General features: G+C 38.1%; 1 protein-coding gene and 1 non-coding gene across 2 annotated transcripts in view; one reads left to right on the top strand and one right to left on the bottom strand.

The window, feature by feature from the left end:
- Asah1 (N-acylsphingosine amidohydrolase 1) overlaps positions 1-23,761 on the bottom strand; it is a 48,346-nt gene that overhangs the window by 5,794 nt on the left and 18,791 nt on the right. The window contains exons 2-8 of the mRNA XM_004637228.2: positions 12,907-12,953; positions 8,493-8,583; positions 8,049-8,135; positions 5,865-5,943; positions 2,609-2,683; positions 1,098-1,143; positions 527-671 (exon numbers count right to left, since the gene is read on the bottom strand). Coding sequence (XP_004637285.2) covers positions 527-671; positions 1,098-1,143; positions 2,609-2,683; positions 5,865-5,943; positions 8,049-8,135; positions 8,493-8,583; positions 12,907-12,953 — 570 coding nt within the window. The remainder of the gene's footprint in view (positions 1-526; positions 672-1,097; positions 1,144-2,608; positions 2,684-5,864; positions 5,944-8,048; positions 8,136-8,492; positions 8,584-12,906; positions 12,954-23,761) is intronic.
- On the top strand, positions 3,737-3,841 carry LOC111818354. The gene has a single exon (XR_002822373.1). It is a non-coding gene; the product is annotated as a U6 spliceosomal RNA (small nuclear RNA).

The following is a 23,761-nucleotide window of genomic DNA, read 5'->3' as shown; positions in this document are numbered from 1 at the left end:
TTTCTGTGAAAGCCTGAGAGAGTGTCTTCTCCCCATGTGACTCTCCTTAGGCCCACTCTATGTCATCGATCACTTTCCTCTTTGGCCCCATAATCTTGGCAATCACTTTATATTAACCACTTTTCTTTGTTTTTCAGTTCAAAGCTTTTTCACATCTAGTATGTGAGTCAAAGTTAGGCAAGAAACGTTACTGGCTACATGTTTCGGACAGGAAATAGAAGAGCAGAGCAGGGAACTCACACCTGATTAGTCTGGGTAAGCAGGAGACCCAGGCCAGATCTCAGCTTTGGCTTAGTCCTGAAGCCTAAAGCCACATGCTTTTTAGCCTGTAACACTCTCAGAAATCATTTCCTTTTTGTTCTTCATTGCCATGTGAGCGCATACCAGCAAAAATGACAAGAAGTAAAGAGGGATGGAAGAAGGGTTTTATAAGTCTTTCTGGTCCTCATTTTCTAGAGTCTACTCTTCACAGATAGTGAGACCAGGACACACAACCTGTAAAATTAGGTAACAACAGATTCCTTACTGGTTTGAATCCTGTTAACATGCCTACATAGCCAGCAAAGCTTGTTGCCTTGAAGACAGTTTTATTGCTTCTTTGAAAGTCCAGATTCACCGACAAAGGTTTTAGTTGCTCAGTTACGACCCAAGTGTTATTATTTATGTTCCACCTACAAAAGACAAATTTTGATGATATTTAAGAACACTGATGAAAATAATGATGAATAAAAGAATACAGGAGGTGCACTCACTAATGATCAAGGCTAACAAGACCCTTTCACTAAGGGTGGTTTTAGCCCCTTCCCCAGGTCATGGCACTGAGGCTCAGATTGGAAATGGAGTTAACTCTCTTGATGTCATACAGATTATATTATAACTAATGAGCCTCACACTTAAAAAATGTACATTTCTGCTCACAAGGAATAACCTCTCAGCTACAATCTCCTACAGAGTGGATAAGGATACCACCTTGTGTCAGCACTAAGGAATCTAGCACACTGCACCAACTGTCATATTTTGGGCATGACTTGGGACTTTCCACCACGGTAATAGTCTAATTTTTTAATGGAACCATATATACCATATTCCTTACTTACCCAAGAAATATTCCAAAATCCATGTTTCTAACATGTAGCAGATGACCTATTACAAAGCAAGCAGAAGAGACGTGTAGTAAATTAAGGCAGTACACCTGGTTCTAAGTCACAGCTACATGCTTTATTTTTGATAACTTATATTCACAGTTATATTTCACAACAAAAGGATTAAGATTAAGGATTAAGAAGGTACTTGACAGTCTCAGCCTTAAAAGATCAAACTTGTGTTACTATCACATTGGCAAGATACCCTCCACAAACCTGAAAGTACTATATGGGTTCTAGATTAGAACAGAATACGGAAAAAGGTAAATGGGCATCCTTTGGCCAACTACGACAGAGTTCTATTAGGACATAGGTACCTTAACCCCACGACCTACCCAAGGCACCTCAAGAGTTATGTGTAGGGGCTGGAGAGATGGCTCAGTGGTCTAAAGCACCTACTTGAAACAAGCTTGGCAAAGCACAGGGACCGCGGTTCAATCCTCTAGCACCACATGCCAGCCAGCCCCGCCCCCTGGTGGGCTGAGCTGGCCACACACACACACACACAATAAATAAATGTAATAAATAAAAATAAATAAATATTAAAAAAAAAAAAAAGTTATGTGTAGACAGATGTTGGGCCCAGGATATAAGTCAAAATTCAGAGTAAATCAGGGTAAATTGTTTTCTGCTATGTACTGTATGGACCAGCCATGAAAAATATGGGAAAGGGAAGCTGTTATACAAGGGTCCCATGGAAGGCAAACGATGGGAAATGTCATCTGTGGGCCTCCAGAAAACCTCCTCATTACATGTATGAAGATACTGAAGTGCCTCCATGAGGACACCTATCACATCACACAGATGGGGTAAACTATGAGGAAAGTCAGTTAATTTTTAATCTTGAAATGCTTCTTCCATTTTTCTTCCTTTGTATGCCTGAATTAAACTTTGAAGGTGGTATAGTAGTCTTAAAGTAATGCTGGTTCTACTCTGGGAGGCTGATGCAGAAGATTTCTACTTCCAGCCCAAGCTGGATAACTTAGCAATTCAGTGAGATCCTGTCTTAAATAAAGAATAATCATGCTTCAGGAATCTAGCTCAGAGGAAAGATACTCAATTCATTTCTCAAAACCAAAACTGCTAATAACAATAATAATAAAAATAAGTAAGAAAATAGGGCTAATTTTCAAAGCACTCAGAAAAATTCAACAAAAGAGCTGGGTGTGGTGGCACATGCCTATAATCCCGGCACTCAGGAGGCAAAGGCAGGAGGATCAATATGAGTTTGAGACCAGCCTGGGCTATAAAGGGAGTTCAAGGCCAGCCTGAACTGACAGGGAAACCCTGTCTCAAAAGACAAAAAAAGAAAAAAGAAAAATTCAACAAAATACATAAAGTTGTATATAACATACACAGAACTTACACAGCCAGCCTGGATTTTAATGCTTTTAATTGCACTTTTTAGAAGACCTTTCTTTCACATAGTACTCTGCACTGCCCACCTCCTCTCTGCACACATTTACCTTTCTTGTCTTCAGTTATTATTGAGGTGCACATGGTAAACAATTCATAAAAAATGTTGAATGAAATAATCTCTCCTGTAAGAAAATAGAAGAAAAACTGTTGTTAATACACAGAACCATGACAGTACACAAAAACGGTTCTTTCAGTTTCTGTGCTGCTTTCAATTAAATTCAGACGTGCCATGCTAATGACACACTGTGTACCACAGGGCTGCACACCCCTCCCTGTAGTTTAAGAAAATAAACCCTCACTGCAGGGGTGGGTGTGTGTGTGTGTGTGTGTGTGTGTGTGTACACGTGCGCACAGGCACTGGTGTATAACACTGCCTCAGGACAATCCGAGTGTGTTAGGAAACACGGCTCATGGCAGTGTCCTTTACCTACCTGGACCCTCTAGACTGAGGACAGAACACTTCTCTGAAAAGGCAGCTACCGTATCTGACCAGCTGGAATTGCACTTTAACATGTCTGAAGTTTTCACCAGACATGGTGATCAATGTAGATCTCTAGGCTGCTCACACTCTAAATGTCTAGCTTGTCTCTGCATTCTGAACATGGATTTTGCTCAGATTTTTAAACTGTGACTACCATTTCTAAGGGGAGAAATGGGAGCCACAACTAGTAATAGCGGTTCAGAGCTTCCAAGAAAGTCCATTGTAGAGCATTTTTAAATTTTTGAATATTTTTTCCAAAGCTATATAATATCATTTAACAATTAATCTGAAGGTATAGAAGCACATGTTGTCTCTGTCCCATTTAATGTTAACAGGTTAAGGTTAGTATATTTTCTATACCAATCCAATGTGTTGTTTTTTTTTTTTTGTTTGTTTGTTTTTTTTTTCCAGTACTGGGTATTGAACTCAGGGCCTTGCACTTGCCTGGTAGGCACTTATGCCACTGAGCTATCTCTACTGCCCTATGTTTTTATCTATTTAATATCTACTTTGATGAAACTTTACTCTTATGATGAATGTTCTATTAATCAACATTTTCTCCAAAAACAACCATATTTGATAATGACTTACTAGAATTCTTCACATAATAAAAGAATTAAAGACTTGTTTTACATATAGATTGCAAATTCCTATTTCTAGCATGTTGACTATTTTTAAATGCTAAAGCAACAATGTTCACTTTGATAGCACATATGCTAAAATTGGAATAATACAGAGAAGATTAGCATGGCCCCTGTGCAAGGACTGCACTTAAATTCATTAAGCTTAAAAAAAATGTTAAGGCAATAAAAAACTAGCCTGCTTTGTTGCTAACTATCAGATACTCTCAGTCATCTCTTACAGATGTCATCTTATAAAACCAAGGTACTACCGGCTATATAAAGTAATGACTTTAGTGCTTTTGCAGCTTAAAAATAAAACTTTTGGAGTAGTGGTAAAGTCTTTTTCAGTAAATGCTAAAAATTGGAAATAGAAACTTTAAAAATGGCATAGAAGAACATCAGTACATAAATGATTCAATATTCTTTAAAACTTATTTATTATTTACTTATTTTTATAGAAAGCTGATAGGCTGATTCTACAATTTACATGTAAATGCAAAAGGCCTCTATAGCCAAGAGAAATATATGAAGAAAAGCAGAGTTCAAAGAGTTACAATGAATATTTTTAAAACTTATGGTAAAACTTTTATAATTGAGGTAACATGATATTGCTGTAAGGAAAGCCAAGCAAATAAATGAAACTTAATAGAAAGTTTCCAAATGGTACTAACAATATACAGTCACCCCATTTACATGAAAAATAATGTTGTGATTTACTAACAAAGTATAGTTTTTAAATAAATGGTATTACATCAACTGAAGCCTTCAGTTAGGCAAATTTCTTGAATGAACACCACTAATAAAGGAAGACTGAAAAATTAAGATGTCATTAACATTAAGAATTTCTGTTCATCAGAAGACAGTAGTATATAGGTCCAGTCAGATAGCTCAGCAGACTAAAGCACCTGCTTAGGCAGACACAGGGACTGTGGTTCCATCCCATGTGCCATGCTGGCCCCGTCTCCAGGGCACACGAAGATGGCAACTGAGACTGGATGTGGTGGCGCATGCCTGTAATCCCAGCTATTGGAACACTGAAAACAGGAGGATCACTATGAGTCTGATCTGTGTAGTGAGACACTGTAGACCCTGTACTAAAAAACATTTTTTAAAAAAACCCTGTATCCAAAACATACAATGAATTATTTCAAACAAAGAGAAAATAAGCAAAAGATCTTAGTAAACACATACTCTAACTCTACCCCCTCCCCCAGCAAAAGAACCTCAAATAAAAAACAGACAAAAGGAAAAGAAAAAGGTCAATAAGCTGTAAAGGTTAGTAATTTCATTAGTCATCAGGGAAATGTAAATGGCAATGACAATGGGTTAAACATGACTCTCTACAAAACGGCTCAAATATGAAAGACATATTAGCAGGTAGAAAAATAATAGGTGGAGAAAAATTAAAATACCCATTAATGCTATTAATCAACACAATAAAATTAAAACACTGTTTTGTACATTCTACAAGGCTAAGTACACAGATACCATACAACCCAAAAGTTCACTTCCTAAGTAGAAACGCAAAAATCTACAAAGATAAGCATAAATCTACAACTCATCCTATAACCCATCCTAAGCATAAACCTACAAGAGAAATAAATGTATATTTATATTAAAAGATATATCTAACTGGCCAGACATGGAGGTACATGCCTGTAAGCCCAGAAACAGGGAGGCTGAGACAGATGGACAGGTACAATTTGCAGGCCAGCTTGGGCTACATAATAAGTTAAGAATAGTCTGAACTATATAGAGGGAGCCCTGTCTCAACCACACCCCAAAAACCAAACAAAAAAGGTTATGTACAATGTTCACAACCTAAAACCTACAACTGTCTTATTCTTAATATTCAAAATCTGAAAACTCAAATATTTTATTTATAGAACGGCATACGACTTATAAGTGCAAGAAATCACATACAACAGTTCAGATGTTTAGTTCTATTTTTAATTCATTTAAAAGGAGGCAAAATTACGGAGAAGCCAGAATACTAGTTATCTAAGGGGGCAGTGCTGTCTGCAGAGCGCCATGATGGCACATCTGTGGTGCCCACATTTTCTGTCGTCGTCTGAGCTGTGACTGAATGCATGGACACACATCTTTAAAATGGTGAGCTGTTTACCTAGTATCTGTGCACTTCAGGTACATCATTCCTCAACATGTTTTATTCAAGGTTCAAACCATTGTAAAGTTTACCTAAGGGTATCCCAGTAACATCTGCAATTCCTTTCATTTCCTCTTCATAAGGATCAGAAAACTGACCAAGCAGAATGGGCTGAAAACAAATACATTAACAATTATCCCCAACGCATGCTTTTAGATAGGGTACACTGACATACAATTTGTTCCAGACATTGCTACCACAATAGGTGATAAACCACTTTTAAAGCATTTTTATAATCATAAATTTCTAAAAGAATCTACGTAATAGTTAGTATTGGGCACCTATACATAGAAGCATGATTTTTCAGCTGCTTTATCCTGCCTGGCTTTTCTTCTATTCTCGAGTGGTACCTGGAATCACTCCACCTACGTGACCTCACACCACCCAATCCAAGCATGTTCTATAACAAGGACTTCTTATTCCTACTTCATCCACCCTCTAGCCAAAAGCAACAAACCTGCACTGTTCCAGTTATTCACAAAACCTTTTGTCACATAACTGATAAACCTGAGATGGCAATTTCAGTTCCCAGCCTCTTGCTGAGACAATGTGGTTAAAGTTCACAAGTTTTTATCTTACATCAACTAGGTAATGAGACCACTCACCCTCCACCAAAAGCAACAGACCTGTACCATTCTAAGCACTCATGAAACCTTTTGTTATGTAATTGATAAATCTGAGATGGCAATTTAAGTTCACAGCCCCCCTGTGAACAAGAAATGTGACATAATTTAACATAATTTCTCCCTATGAATTAGAAGCATGCATAAGTGAAATGCTCCAGGCAGTTTAACAAATAAACATGACTTAATTGTGACATTTATCAAACATTTATTATATCCAAGCACAATACTTTAAAAGAATTTGTTATCTAATCCTAACAACCACCATGAGAAACATATATTATTACTATTATTCTCCCTGATGAAAAAAACTGCAATTTCATACATGTGTGGACTGATGTGGCCTAAAACCCCCAACACCGAAACCAAGCCCTCTCTACTGACAACCAGAGTAGAAGAGGAGCTACAGCACACGTAATATATGAGGATGTATTATTTTTCTCCTGTCAATTTTTATTTTTGGGAAAGTCTGGTAAGTATGAGTATAAAGGACAGCCTTAATCAAGAACTGAGATCATAAACAAGCTAACAGGCTTGCTGGGTGCCAGGTGCAGTGTCACAGGGAAGAGAACAGAACATCTAGCCTCTGGTACAGTAATTCTTGACCTACAGAGATGTGGCAATGTCTTATGACACTGTTGGTTGCCACAACCTTGGGAGTATTACCAGCAATCAGTGGATTGAGGCCAGGGATGCTGATAAACACCCTACAGTCCACAGGACTGCCCCCACAACAAACAATTATTCAACCCCCGATGTCATGCCCTAGGGCCTTAGGATCTTCCCCCAGACCTCTGCACCCTGCAGTAAAGACAGAGAAGGTAATGTGGGTTTTTTTGGATGTTCTAGGGGCCAGACTCTAGGTGCTCAATTGTTTCTACCTACATTTAAAAAAAGGCTGAGAAGTTAAGTTTTCCTGCATGGCCAGGAAGAAAATGAGATGGTCTGATGATTGCACAACCACAAGAAATAGCTAAGCTGAGTTTCAGGAGTCGCAGCCCTGGGTCCTCCAAAGGACACAATGCTAGGCTGAGTATGGCATTTGGTCATAAATGAGACTCTTGGGCAAAGTACTTAGGATAACAAGATTTTTATTTTATCTTATCTATTATTTAATGGAGCTGGAGATGAAATCAAGGGTACCATGCATGCTAAACATGGCTTTCTAACCCTGAGCTCTATACCCAATAAAAAGAAAGTTTTCAATAGTGAACTGAACCTTAAGAAGAAATTCCATACTTTCAGGTAAAAAGTACATATTGTCTGCACTGTAAAACAGTCCTTACTTTCAAAGTGTATCAAACTGATAAAATTTTTCATGGTCTGCAATGTCACTCTAATATTACTACTTGCCAAATATAAGCCTCTCTGAAGTTTTTTTCTCTCTAAAGTTTTACAGTGATCAGAATAAATGCAAATATGCCCCAAGTTCCTGACAAGAGGTTGTTAACTTATACCTTTCAATAAATCTTGAGTATTTTTGAACTCTGTGTGTGTGTGTGTATATATGTGTGTGCACGTGTGTGTGTGTGTGTGTGTGTGTGCGTGCGCACGCATGTGCACTTAAAATTCGTTATGGGAAATATTTCTTACCAACTTCTGATCCACCATCTGCATAACTTTTCCACTTGGCACAAACGTATTTACCATATTCTTTATGGAATTCACTATAATCCTTAGCTGAAAAAAATTAATAAAACATGTAAATGATGTGGAATAATATCTAAGATTAATGTAAGTATAATGAAAACAGAAACCCATATACAGCTGAGTCAAAGAGAGAGTGCTATTTTTTTAACCCAATTTTATCTTAAATGGCATTTGTTCAATCACGCAGGTGAAGGAAGATGGGAAATAGTCTATCAAAGAACAGGACGCTACATAACATCTTTTCCTCCATTTACCATACATGCTAGAAAACTATCGAAAGCACATTTTGAAACTACTTGGTGTTAATTTTTTAAAGTGTTTTTTTAAAAATGCAGTTATACTCAGTAAAGTAAGAAAGAGAAGCCTGAAGAATGGTAGCGTACCTACCATTGGTCCCTTGTCAGCCATTAACGCATGCCATCTTTTGTAGGGTGGTAAATCAAGATTTATGGTATACCATGGAACTGGTCCTCTGTAGCTGTAACGAGATGTGTGCTACCTTGAAATGCTGAAACCAGTTTCTTGAGGGGCCAGATAGCTACATCTCTAAAGGATATTTTAGACACATATGCTTAATAACTCTATACAGATTGTTACACCAACAAAATTTGGAAAGAAGGCCCAGTTTCCATCTAGTGTTTCTGCCCTCTGTTGGCACATCGAATTCTAAGTTGTCTTAGAAATCTTGACATAGAATTATACTCTATAAGATTTATTGATTTGGTGATATGTGAAAGAACTGTGGCTCAAGAGCTAAATATCACTAGCAAAAACAACCCCATTTTTTTTTCTTTTTACATATTGGCAAAGATTTAGTCTAGGTGTACACACTTCTCTAGTTGGATCTGGAGTCTCGGAATTATCTCTCATGCAATCTAATATTATTACTGACTCACATAAGCCTTAGAGTGGCAATGAACATTAACTTCCAAAGTCTGGCTTCAAGAACTTCCACAATTCTCTGATCCAAACTAATCTTTTCTAGGATACACTTCTGTCCTCACTTCTCTGTATTCAGTCCCAGGCCAAGCATTATTCTACCATATTCAATCTCAAACTTCCTACTCTAATTCATAGCAATCTTTAGGAGAACACAATTATGTCCACTCCATTAAAAATGGAGATGGGAGGGCCAGCAAGATGGCTCAGTAGAATAAGTGCTTCCCTGGCAAGTGCAAGGGCCTGAATTCAATCTCCGGTTTTCCAAAAAATAAAAAAGAAGATGGCTTATATTTCTAGATGGATGAATTCTATAAATATCTGTGACCACAAAAATGTAATTTTCTGGCACTTTTTACCAACCTGGAATAGCTATTAAGGGTGTGTCACTGAGTGACTTATCAAAGTAAGTTATGCCTAAAAATAGCCATCAGGGTACAGTGCAGCCTGATGTATGCTGCTCTTAAAGTGTTGCCTAGCCTTATGTCTACAGAATGGGGTAGTTTATTTCCTAAAAGTCACTTCTTGGGCTTCTACATATACAACTTCTGTCATGAACTTCTGGTTCTCTAAATACTACTGTTCAGTTTAGACCCTAATGTATATATAAACTTTTGTGAAACTATAAGCCAGTAGTCTTTAATGATGAGATTAGTTAGAGAAGCACGCTCAATTTGCAAACACATATATATAAAACTGCAATAAATGAATTTTATTTTTCTCAAAACACTTTTAAGTCACTCAGTTCCTCAGGAACTGATATTTCCTTTAAAAAAATCACAAAATATAATAACTAACTCATAGAAATTAGGTTTTTGTCACAATATATAATGCCATTTCCGAATGAATAATTTCACCTGCAAAAACTTGGTCCCACAATTCAGTCACCTGTTGCCCTTCTCATGAGCAGACACTACGACCTACCTATCTTCACGAGCATGCATTTGGGTTTCTGTGTCTAGTGGCATAGAAAACCAGTGGCCCTACGGAGCTGTGTATCTTGATTGCACTACTGTAAGTATGTGTTCAAGGTATGAACTCCAATCAACTGCTCCTTCCCTCGTAACACCAGAAAGCCAAATAATGCTCCTAAATCTGCCATAAATTATTGATTCTTCTCTGATCTGGAGTATTGGGTAGGCTCAAGGATTTCAGAAAGGAAATGAGGTCACTACAATAGAAGATTATCATTTTGTGGGCATAGTGAGACTTTAGAAACCTTTATAATAAAATCTCTAATTGGAATGTTTTGAGAACCAGCTAATCTGATTAACAAAATTATTTTAAAAACTAAACTTTAATATAATCTCATATTTCAGTTCTCACTAATTTTTTGAAAAAATATCTCATTATTTAACACTTGTACCTCAATTTCCTACAGGAAGAGTATCTATCTTATGGGACTATATTCCTGGTCCTAACTTAATCATTTTTGAGACAGCACTTGCTGTGTCCTGGCCATCATTATATCAAACCCACATGGCTCCCCAGGTGGCTTGGATTCTAGTCCTGGTAATACAGCAAACACATGTACAAACAGAAGAACAGGGCCAAGAGCCCAGAGACCAGCAGAAAAAATCCTCAGTGCCTTCAGCTGAACACAGGGTGAAGAGGCTCTGGTTCTTAGATCTCGGTGCTGATGTGACTTTCAGGCTAGGTGAACAGCAGACTCCTTCCTCCCTCATGGTGTCCATGCAAACCACAAACATCTATGCACTTGGTTGAAAAGGATGAGCTCCAAGAGTGTAAGGACTGCCATTTTCAAATGCACACACAGGCCACACTTCAGTCCTAATCCTCAAGAACCCATAAATAGGGCCAGGGAGATGGCTCAGTAGGATAAGCGCTTGACTGGCAAACGCAAGGATCTGAGTTCAATGCCCGGTTCCGCAAAAACAAAAAACAAACAAAAAAAAAAACAACCCATAAATAGCTCTGAGGAGATAAGGATCAGAGCAGGACAAAGGATTTTTGTATGGGAAACCAAGCCAGTCAGATAGGAAGATATCTAGCAGAAATCTCAAGGCAAGGAGAGAAACATATATGCATGTTTTATATGTATATAAATGTACATGAGTTTAGATATATACATTGATATGTGTACACACATACACACACACACACACACACACACACACACACACACACACAGAGTAAACTGGAACCAACTAAATTCCCATTCAGGGAAGGACTATAATTTGGATAGCAACCAATTCACAAATTACATGTTAAATAAAAGAGAGCAGATAAAAGCCCTTAAAGGTGGAAGATACTCATACAAAGTTCAGTGAATTGAGATAGTGAAACCAGCCAAGAGTGGTAAAATTAATATGGCAGCGAAGGACAGCCTGGTGCCAGTGGTGACGAAAAAAAAACTTATGAGAACAGGTCACAGATGAGCATGATGGAAGAAGATGCACTTGAAAACGCACCTTCTCAGTACAGGACATTGATGATGGTTGCCAAAATATCTGCCTAAGATAGGTGAGTAAGTTAGAAGAAGTAAATCAAAAGGATTCAGCTTTGCTCAATCAATAGTAATTGTTTCTCACTTAATACTAATTACCTAGAACACTTCTACTTCACTACCTTCAATCAGTATCATTTAAGTCCTTTTTGAGACTTAGCATTATCTATACCCAGGTCTCCATAATATCAGTTACATTGACTCTGGTGGCTTGAAAATCAGCCCAATGGCACAAGACACATGTGTACAAAGCAGTGAGCAGCAGAAAATAGTACTCAGTGGAATTCAGATGCACACAAGGATGATGTGACTGTCATTCCAATATTCCAGTGTCCCCCGGATACTGGGACAGAAGCCACTTAGCCTACATAATTTAGAAAAGAGCACTAGGATACAGTTTGGGTTGTTACAAAATGTGAAGATGTCATCTTGACGTTATGGTGGAAGTTGTACTCTGCCTCCCTGCTTTCTTCAGCAGTCTATTTTCAATGATGGGAAAGAACTTGGAAAAGAAAAGATGACCAATCGCTAAAGCTTTCTTTCCTTTTTACATTCTGTACCAGGAACGGGAGAGCTTTGTCTTTTTGCATGAGCCCATTTCACTGTTACGAACTAGAAAGATCTAAATTTAGACTAAAAATGCTAGACACACTGAAACATGATGACATTGTCCCTTCTCTTATATTTTCCAATACTATTTTATCCTCAATAACTTTATCAAATCAAAGCTTATTTATTAAATATCACAAATATGAGGTCTAACACCTTCTGCTGCAGTATTAGTTGGTGGCTTACATCACAGAGAATCACAGCTCAGACTGGATACAGGCCTTGCATTTGCAATGAGTAAGACAAGTGCAGACAGAACTGTGAGTGAAGAATAGAAATCCTTTACTATGCTATGATTTTCATCAGACAAAAATGGACATTTTAATCATAGATTATTTTCATATTTGTCCAAGATTGTAAACAAATACATAAGATACAAACCTAGGTAAACTCAACTTTGTCTCAGGATAGGACACAGAGAAAGCTGTATTCACTATCATTATATCTATGACAATACTACTTATGCCACACAGATCAGAGTAAGGATTTTGTTGTTGTTGTTGTTGTTGTTTGTTTTAAATTTTATGCACTTGGTACAGGGTCTCACTATGCAGCTCAGACTCATAGAAGTCCTCCTGTTTTCAGCCTCCCCAGCGCTGCGATTACAAGCATGTACCACCATGCCCAAACTTGGTCGCAGGCTCAGTGTGCCTAAGGGCAGGACTGACGTGGCCTGTGGTTGTGGGGATTAAACGCTGGGCCCTGCACTTGCCTAAGCAGGTGCTTAGTCTGCTGAGCTATCTCGCTAGCCCCAGAGTAAGTTTTGATCATCTAGCATGTACTCACGTTGGTCCAGAAGGCGGATAAGTTGATTTTCTGCAGTCTTCTGTCCACTAAAAAAATAAATACATAAATAAGTGAAAGCTTCAGAAAATCACAAATGCTTGCTAACTGAATACTTAATCTACAAAAATAACTATCATTTACAGAGGTAAAATTTGTCCTTTTAGACCATTTCAATACTTCTTAAAATCTTTGAGAGAACTTCTAAAATCCCGAACTGTAAGGTCTCAATTCAATATACACGAGCCAAGTGTTACATTTTGGCTCTTATATTACAAACATACTGAGAAAACAAGAAAAGTAAGGATGTATATGGAAAATGTCTCTATCAGATAATTTGACTTTATCACCCAAGTAAACAACTTAAAGCCAACTGTCTTGCATCTAGCCAGAGATTTGCATCTCAAATCAGATTTTCAGGGCACACTGCATGGGGCCCTTCACAACCTCACCTTAGCTTATCATGGGAACTTCATCTCCTGACACTCCTCTTGAACAGATGTCTCCAATGAACTCTCACCCTTTCCTGCCCATGCGCATGCTATGCCTGGGGTACCCTCTCCCTAACCTGTGAACTTCTGATTCTAACTTCTACGATTGGCTTTATATTCTCTCATTTTTGTGAAGTCTTCATCCTCCTCCCATATGAAAATAGTCACCCCTCTTCTATACCCGCACAGCCTTTGCACACATCTCCACTACTATATTTATGGCACTGCATTATCACTGTTTGCCTATCTCTTTACTGATACACTGTGCTCCAGGATGTAAGGGCCATCCCAACACTGAGGTGACCACTGCAGACAATGAATAAGTGAAACTGTTTTACGGAGAGTTGTTCAAGCTCAGTACCAAAATGGAATTTTCTCCTGACATAAAATTATCAAGGGTCCATGTATTTTTCTTTTATTAGTGGTTCAATATGCCAAGTATGTTTATTTCCTTTCCTCTAGAAATTCAATATTATAAAAATAATTGTTTTTCTGATTCTAGGGATTAAACCAGGGAAACACTGAGCTACATCCCCAGCCCTTTTCATTTTTAATTTTGAGACATGGTCTCACTAAGAAGTTGTGTGGGCTGTTTTACAATTTGTGATTCTTTTGCTTCAATGTTCCATAGTAGCTGGGATTACATATCCAGAAAAATAACTTTTTAAAAGTATAAATCTTGCCAGGTATGATAATATACACCTCTAATCTCAGTACTCCTTCTCGGAGTCTGAGGCAGGAGGTTCACAAATCCAAGTCTCAGCGTGTGCAATTTAGCGACTCAGTGGCCTGTCTCAAAGATTAAAACCAAAGGGCTGATAAGTCCAAGCTCTGTACCAAATAAATAAATAAATATATTAGAGAGAGAGAGAGAGAGAGAGAGAGAGAGAGAGAGCGCGCTGGTGATGTAGCTCCATGTAAAGATCCTCAGTTCAATCCCCAGGACCAATCCAGCCCCACAAGTATAAATCTGCAATAAGAAGGCCAGTAGAGAAGGAAACTACTGGAATTATAGATTGAGCTCAGAAAATATATCTGCTGTACATTTGTGAAGGACTGGAAATCACAGACATCAGTTTAATTTTTCATAGCATGGGGAATACATACAGTAACATGACCTTACCCACAACTGAAACATTACTGTCAAAATAATCTTACCACAGTATAAGTTTCTCACTAGTAAAATCTGTCTCATAAATTTGAGTTGAAAAACAGTACCACGTCTCCAGCAAAAACTGATTTCTAAAGCCATTCAAGTTCACTAACAGTGGCTGAGGGACATTCTTCTCACTCAAAAAAAAAATTCAATTTCATTTCTGTGCTCAAAAACTATGAAACACTTTACTGCTATCAAGTCTTCTAACCGTAATATTATGTGGTGATCAGCTTCTGACAAAAACTCACAGAAACAGTGAGGGTCAGGTCCACAACCGAATGCTGTTCGTGGTTTATACCGCTGGTTCAACATGTTAGATTCAAATATTCTGCCCAAAGTTTGACAATAAACAATATGGTTTAAACAACTTGCATTGTTCTGTTTTATACATTTGCTCAACTCAGCTTTTTTCTGCTCATAGATATTTTGCCAATATTTTAGCAGATAACTTTAAATTATACTAAATTGCTATTCTCTCAACTCCTTTGAAGACAGTTAACACAAACTTAGAGATGATGATTCTTCAGGTATTCAAATTCAGCACTATCACCAGATGTGGTGGTGCATGCCTGTAACCCCAGCACTCAGGAGGCTGGGAAAGGAGGATTGCTGGGAGTTCAAGACAAGCCTGGGCTACAAAGTGAGCTCAAGGTCAGCCTGAATTGAATAGCAAAAGCATGTCTCAAAAATTAACAACAAACAGGGCGGGCGGGGCCTAATAGCTCAGCAGATTAAAGCAGGCACTGGGGCTGGGGGTCTGATTCCCAGGCCCCGCCCCTGGGGTTTGCAGAGAGAGCAATTGGGACCTGGTGTGGTGGTGTGCACACCTGTAATCTCAGCTCTTGGGAGGTTGTAAACAGGCGGATCACTAAGAGTCCAATCTAGTAGTGAGACTCTGAACACCCTGTAGATCCTTTCCTAAAATACAAAAAATTTTAAAAAACAACAAACAAAAACTTGGCACTGACCCTCTTATAAACAGCTGATTGGGGATGGGGAGATGACTTAGTAGAATAAGCGCTTGCCTGCAAGCGCAAGGGCCTGAGTTCAATCCCTGGTTCTGCAAAAAAAAAAAAACAAAACAAAAAACAGCTCATTACTGTTAGTAACTGTAAAAGCCAACGACACACACTCAACATCATTTGCCTGTTCTTTAATTGAGATAGAGGTTGCTCCCAAAGTTCTGGACAACTGTTCTAAACAAATGTAGAATAATCTTTGGACTCATTCTTTATGCTGCTGTAATCAAACACCATTTAATTAATGCTGTATTGGTAACTGATTTTCCTTGCTTTGCTAAAAATGACTTGGAATTTAAGATAACATCATATAATATAGCAACCACAGTTGGATTCCTATTACTTTGTTTAATGAAATTTTGTATCATTTCTAATAGTATTCTACTATTTTGTATTCTTTAAAAAAATTTTTTTAAATAAAATGAGTTGTTGATGGTATTTATTTATTTATTTTTCTTTTGAGTATTGAACTGGCGGCTCATGCATGCTAGGCAAGCACTGTACCACTGAGTCCAAATCAACAGATACCTTTTATTTTGCTAAATTGCTCAGTATGAACTCCAACTTGCAATTCTTGTGCCTCAGCTCGCCAAGTGCTAGAATTACAGGCATGCGCCACCATGCTCAGCTGGTACTTTTTATTTATAGGGGAGAGGTCTTATGTACTACTCATGAAATTAACTTTTAAGTATTGCTGTTTTTAGAAGCCATTTTAAAGTTTCAGTTTTCAGTTTATTGCATTTAATGAAAAATTTTCCCATTACCCAAAAGAATACATCAGAAGCCAGAAAATACACAGGATACAATGATAACAGCATAGGATTAGCTTCTCCTACTAAGAGGGAGGGAAAGAAAGCAGTTAGGTACACCAAAGCTCGAGGCTGTATAAGGCGGGACATAAGTATGAAGCAAACTAAAATGTTGGAAAAATGTGGTTAACTGATTAAGGACATATTTGAAAAATTTTTAAGAGCAATAAAGTTTGAGCTTTACAACTATAGATTACACTTATAATGTAAAAAATAATTATAGAACACTGAACAATGACCAATATTTACAATTCAATGCTGCTTACTATCTTCATTTAAGGGAACATTTATACAAAGAATGAAAAATTGAGGTATGGTTAATTTATCAATACCAACTAAGTCAAATAAAAACTTCTAGAACTGAAGAAGAGGAGGAGAAAGGCAAAGGGGACAGTAATATCTGGATAGTCTAGATTAGCCGTTAAATAAAAAAAAATGAAATAAATGGCATCCAAACTGACAAAAGCAATACATAGCATTGTATGTGGAAAACCCTAAGAAATCTAACAAAAGTGGATTAGAACTAGCCTTGGGAGGCTGTAAACAGGCGGATCACTACGAGTCCCATCAAGTAGTGAGACCCTGAACACCCTGTAGATGCTTCTCTAAAATAAAAAAAACATTAGAACGAATAAATGAAAGACTTCACAATATAAGCTCAACATTAAAAAATCAACTGTATTTCTACTCAGTGTGGCAATGAGGAATATGAAAATGAAACTAAGAAAACAATTCTATTTATAATAGCATGAAAATTAATAAAACTTATAAGTAAATTCAGTAAAAAAAAAAAAAAAGTGCAAAGTTTGTATACCTACAACTGCAAAACACTGTATAAAGAAATGGAAGACTCAGCCTGGTGAGGTGGTATACACCTATAATCCCAGCACCTGGAAGGCTGAGGCAGGAGAATAACTAGGAGTTCAAGGGCAACCTGGGCTACATAGTAAGTCCAAGTCTAGCCTGCAAGACCCTGTCTCAAGAAAAATAAAGAAAGAATTAAATGGAAAGCCAACCATATTCACGAAAGGGAAGACGCAGGCTCCCCTTTGTCAAAAGGGCAATATTCAAATTAAGCTACAGATTTTCAACACTAATCTCATGAAAATTTCAGCCAGTTTCTTGGCAGGCACAGGTCAGCTAGACATAAAGTTTATATGGAAATTCAACAGACTCAGAATATGCAAAACAATCTTGAAAAAAGAACAAAGTTCAAGGACTTATGTTTCACTTTTAAAACCTGTAATACTAGGTATTATACTAACCACAAAGATACTAATCACAAAGATACTATTATAAAGAATCATAAATTTTACCCTTTATTACAGTAGGACTTACTGAGATAAGTAACTTATTTGAGTTACTCTGTACTCAAATAAGAAAAGCGAGCATAGCACCATGTACCACAACTTCAGTCAGTCTTTATTACTGTGTGACCTATATGAGGACAGACCCATAAAACAATGGAACAGAATTGACTGTTTACATAGAAATGTGTTGGGAAGATGATGTGAGACATAAGATATATAAAATCTTACAACTATGTAACAAAGAGAAATAACCAATTAAAAATGGGTAGAAAGGATCCATGTAGTGTATCTTCTTCAAAAGAAACATGAAAATCATAATGAGATACTAGTTGATAGGATGGCTATACTAAAGGATATACAAGTGTTGGTGAGGATGTGAAGAAACCGGAGCAATTACATATGGCTGGCTGCTACACACAATAGTCTGATGCTTCTTCCAAGTAGAAACAGAGTTAGCACATAAGCTGGCAATTCTGCTCCAACGTATATTCCGAAGAGACAGGAAAACACATACCCACATAAAACTTGTATAAAAAGTTCATAGCAGTATTGTTCATGCTCAGATATGGAGATAACCTAGATGTCCACTAACTGCTGAATAGATAAACAAATTGAGGTACACGCAGATGAAGGGATTACTATTTGGCAAAACAAAAGAATGAAGTACTGAAAACATGCTACAAAAGAATGAATCTGAAAACTATTGGGTAACTGGGACAGCCTCAGCGCCTCCTTACTCCCATTGGGCCTTCCTCCTTGGACTTTCCCTTCTGGCTCCCAGATCACCTCCACTGCCTTGGTCAATGGGACTTTAGCAAACATCGCACAAGTGGAGGCCTGGAAGGCGTCCTGGGAATGGCGTCAATCTCTGTGTCAGGACGTGTCTTGGCTGGTCTGCTGGACACCAAGGGCAGGGGGACCCGGCCCAGTTGGAGTGAACTATGCCAGTGCAGGCCACCCTGGATCAGCCAGAGACATAAGCCGCCCAGCCACCCAGCATGGACAGATCACAGGCATGTGCTACCACGCCCAGTCTCAATTGCAGTCTCCCCAGTGCCCCAGGGGCGGGGCCGACAGGGCAGGCCCGGGGATCAAAGCCCCTGTGCCTGCCTGTAGGTACTTTAATCCGCTGTGCTATTTGGCCTGCCCAGCAATGCTCCTTCTGCTAAAGTCAGCCAGAGGTTGTGCCTGTGGCTCCCTCTAGGAAGGTAAATCGGAGAAAAACATGGGTCAAGGGAGAGGCTGCGGTAGGAAAGATATGCACACTCACAGGAAAGGATTGGAGTTAAATGTGTTTGGTAGAAGTGAGCTTGTAAAAATAACAGTGCTGTAGTTTCCTATGGCCTGACATAGGGGTGCACACTTATAATCCCAGTACTCAGGACCTGAGGCAAGAGGATCGCTGAGAGTTCTAGCCAGCCTGGGCTACTCAGTGAGCTCAAGGCCAGCCTGAACTACACAGCAAGACCTGTCTCAGAGTTTCCTGTCTATTGCCTATGCTGAAGTGGCAGCTCTGTCCTGTGAATTCTTCAGCTCCCGCCTTTGTTGCTCCGTCATCGAGGAACAGAATGGTCCCAGATGGTCCTGTAGGCACAAGATGGCTCCCCTGACACCCATATTGCAGTCACTGGAATGGGGAAATGGGAGGACATGACCTTTATCCTCAACACCAGATACTTGAGGGAGATAGCTCAGTAGAATAAGTACTTACCTGGCTGGACACAAGGGCCTGAGTTCAATCCCCGGTTTAAAAAAAAAAAAAAAAGATCCTTGCATTCATTTCTGCCCCTACCAACCCAGTCTTGGACATTAGTCACGTGACCAAACTCAACTGCAGGGGAAGCTGGGAAATTGTTCAGATGGCCAAACTCAGCTGCAAAGGAGTCTGAGAAGTGTACTAACTTTGTTCTGGACAGTAGAGTGCGCCACTCTTTCTATGGCAGGCAAGCAGGTGCTGCCTCCCTGCCAAAGGGGAAGAAGAGATGATAAGTAAAGCAAGGTCTCTATGTAGAAAAAAAAAAAAAAAAAAAAAAAAAAAAAAAAAAAAACTATTAGGTAAAAGATACTAATCCCAAAGAATCATCAACTTTACTGTCTTCTTTATATGAAATGTGCAGAATAGGCAAATCTATACTGATAGAAAATGTACTAGTAGTTGCCTAAGGGCTGCGTGGGTTGAACATTGGCAAATAGGGGGTTTCTATCTGGAGTGCTGAAAAATGTCCTAAAACTAAGTTTAATGATGGTTTGCATAATTCTATAAATATTCTGAAGCCATTTAATTGTACATTTTTAATTCTCTATTGTATGGTATATGAAATATTTCAATAAAGCCATTAAAATAAAGAGGGTGATGTTTTTAAGAAAGCTAAATATTTATCCATTATTGCAGTATGAGATAAAAGAATGCCTAGAGATGATTAATTTGGACAAATACAGCACAAACATATTAACAACATTATAAACATAACTAAAGGTGAAGCTAATTTTTGTCACCCACTATCACAGGGCACCACACAAAGAAAGTAAGAGCTATAAACAAGTAACATGACAACAGGTGAGGGTTCATGCTAAATATGAGCCGTGAGTAGACAACTACCTGATCGACTAAACTCACTTACTGCCTAGTTTCTCCTTTCTCTTTGTATAACCTCTTTCTAGGAAAGTTCATCTGCTTCCATGGTGTCTCCATGCTGACAGCTCCCTCTCTCACCTTTGTCCAATCTTTCCCTCTGTTCCTTCTGTCTCCTGATTACATCTACATCTGAAAACACCTACATCTCTTCCTTGCACTGGTACCATCCTCTTTTATTTCTTAATTTTATTATTGGGGAATGAACCCAACGCCTCACTCAAGCTAAGCATGCTCTGAGTTACCTCCAACTTGCCTCCCTCCTTTAATGGGTCCCATTTTGTTTTCTGGACTAATCTATCCATACATGCTCACTCTTACACCCTTCCAGTTTTGTTTTTGTTTTTGTTTTTTTAATTTAGTACAGGATCTATAAGGCCTCACTATGTAGAATGAACTCATAGTGATTCTGTTTTTGGCCACCCAAGCACTGGGATTATTGGCACACACCACAACGCCCAGTCTCCATTGCTGTCTCAGTGCACCCTGGGGGCAGAGCCAGCATAGCATGCCAGGGATTGAACCCCGGGTTCCTATGCTCTGCCTAAGCAGGCACTTTAGTCCGCTGAGCTATGTGGCTAGCCCTCTAATTTCATTTTTAATATAATTTTAACTTTAATTAAATTTTCATTTTGTGTTGAGTTTTTATCTTATTTAGAGCTACTCAATAGCTTTCCCTTGTTTTTAGCATACTTTCCACAATCCTTCACAGGGTCTACAGAACCCTGGCCACTGGCATCTAGAGCTCCTATTCATACTTTCTGAGGTGTCTCCTGTACCCACTATCTCTTATGAGGCTCTTCATAGATTCAATAATGAAGAATAAGCCAGGACAACTTCAAGATATACATACGATATGTATGGAAAAGGCTCAAGCTCACATGCACAAAATACCTACAAATGTTTTAAATCAAATAATTTTTCATTTAAAGCTGGGCCTCCTCATTTATATTTATCAAAAGTTGTATTGAAACATTTTTTATTACCATGAGGCTACAGTTTATTATATACTGATTCAAACCAAAAAAACAACTTATTCTTGTCACAAATTGAAGCCACTAAACTTTTATTTTTGCACAAAATACACATTTTTGTTTTTAAAGAAGATTTAAAACAATAAAATACTATTAGATGCTCTGTTTTTCAGTTTTTAAAAAGTTTTATGTGGGTCAATAATTTTCTGTAGTAATAAGCAATATTATTGAGTATAAAGATACTAACTAGAATGAATGCTGATAATTTGGTTTACAAATGGTCTTATGCTTTAAGAACTTATCTCTGAAGGGCCAGGGAGATATAGCTCAGCAGAATAAGTGCCTGCCTGATAAGCACAAGATCCTGAGTTCAATTCCCAGTAGCACGCGCGCACACGCGCGCACACACACACACACACACACACAAAAGAAACACTTATCTCTGGGCTGAAAAAATAGTTCAGTGGCATGAGTGCCTGCCTGGAAAGGATAAGGTCCTGAGTTCAATCCTTGGTTTCAAAACAACAACAACAACAACAACAAAACACTTATCTCTTTAGAACCTAAAAATTTTAAGTATTTTTGTCCTATTAACTTTCACTGCTTCCTTATATAAAGATTTCCATGGGTGGCACAGCTCTTACCTACTCTGTAGACAGTAAAACCAAGACAAGAGTTAATTTACTTGAAATCTTACACAAACTTTTTCAGGTGATTTTTACTATAATGGCCTGATGTTGCCGTTCTACACAATGTTTAATTCAAAAGAGTGATGCAAGGGGCCGGGGAGATGGCTCAGTGGAGTAAGCGCTTCCCTGGCAAGCGCAAGGGCCTGAGTTCAATCCCTGGTTCCGCAAAAAAAATAAATAAATAAATAAATAAATAAATAAAATTAAAAAAAAAGAGTGATGCATTCTGAGTATGAGACTTAAGAACCACAGTGCTTGGAAGATCAAGATCAATGAGAATCCATAATGACTCTGTCTTTAGAATGACAGAATTTTAGTAATTTAAAAATTACTGCTGGGCTGGTGAGATGGCTCAGTGGTCTAAAGCACCTACTTAGAACAAGCTTAGCAAAGCACAGGGACCGCGGTTCAATCCCCCAGCACCACATGCCAGCCAGCCCCGCCCCCTGGTGGGCTGAGCTGGCCACACACACACACATAAAAAAAATTTAAAAAAATAAATAAATAAATAAATAAATAAAAATTACTGCTAATGACTTAGGACAGTTAAGACTACTGACAATTTTACAGTAAATATACAGGGAAGGTGTGATCCAGCAAACCATATTCAAAATACTGAGTAGTATCTTGTTTACTCTGTGTCTGGTAAGAACTGATGATTTCATTAGTTGGTAGCAGTTTTACTAATTCTAGAGCCTTTGATAGTGAGACGGAAAATTCTGCATGATAGACAAGATTACTAGAAATAGATGACCTGGTAGTAATTAGTGAAGTTCACAACAGAAAATTCTCCCTAGGGAAGTCACTACACTTCTCTGTAGTTCCAAAGGTCCTTTTGATGAGTGGAATTTTCCAGATCATTAAAAAAAAGTTAGCAAAGCTCCAGTACATGAGAGTGCCAATGTTTATTCTGCCAAGTGAAGATCTTTATTAGAAGAAAACAAATCACAAACACGTAACATCTACCTGTCATTATTTCCAGAAAGACATTATAACAACAGTAACAACAAAACCCTAAAAGCTTATAAAATCAGAATCAAGGTTAACACTATAAATAAATGATTTTAATTAATATTCTTATTTTTTCTCATTTCACTGAAGCCCTATGAAAGCAGCTTTCCAGTCTGACTCAAGGGGCTAAAGGAGATTTTAATAACCATAGTCTAGATAAGAACTACAAAATTTATTGAAAGACTGCTGATTATTCTTGTTAGAAGTTTTTTTTTTTTTAAATAAAAATACTTTTGCTTTGAGAAAATAAAAAGAAGCAACCCCTGATATTTGCAAGTGCTCTGGGGTTCACAGCTAAAGCTCAGAATGATTACAAGTTGTGGACCTCACACCCAGGCTGCTTCTATTCTACTCCTAAACATAATATATTCTCATAGACTACCTAACTCAGGAGACCTAACCAGACAAAGCCAGGCACTTCATGATTTCATGAAAAACAAGGCCACACTGCAACCCACCAATTACCAAACACGGCCTCTTTCTTGCTTAATGAATGCTTTGTTTCTTTCCTCAAGACCTGCCTCACTCTCTAAAAGCATCCAATCAGCAGCAAACTCCAGATTCCTTAATCTCACACCCACTCACAAAACCAAAGGGCAAAGTTTGTAATAGGTTTCTTTTAACTTATGATTGTCCATGGTGTGCATTCTCATCTCAAAGAACAATACATCCAATGTGTTCAATTACTAATGTTTTTGATAATCTCTAGATAAGGGCATTGACAGTATCAATAGTACTAAATTTTGTTTTTTTTTTTTTTTTTTTTT

This window comes from Octodon degus, unplaced genomic scaffold, assembly GCF_000260255.1.
Source record: "Octodon degus isolate 3935 unplaced genomic scaffold, OctDeg1.0 scaffold00088, whole genome shotgun sequence".
NCBI lineage: Eukaryota > Metazoa > Chordata > Mammalia > Rodentia > Octodontidae > Octodon > Octodon degus.
Note: the sequence above shows the minus strand (reverse complement) of the source record. Positions and strands in the feature narration are given on the sequence as shown.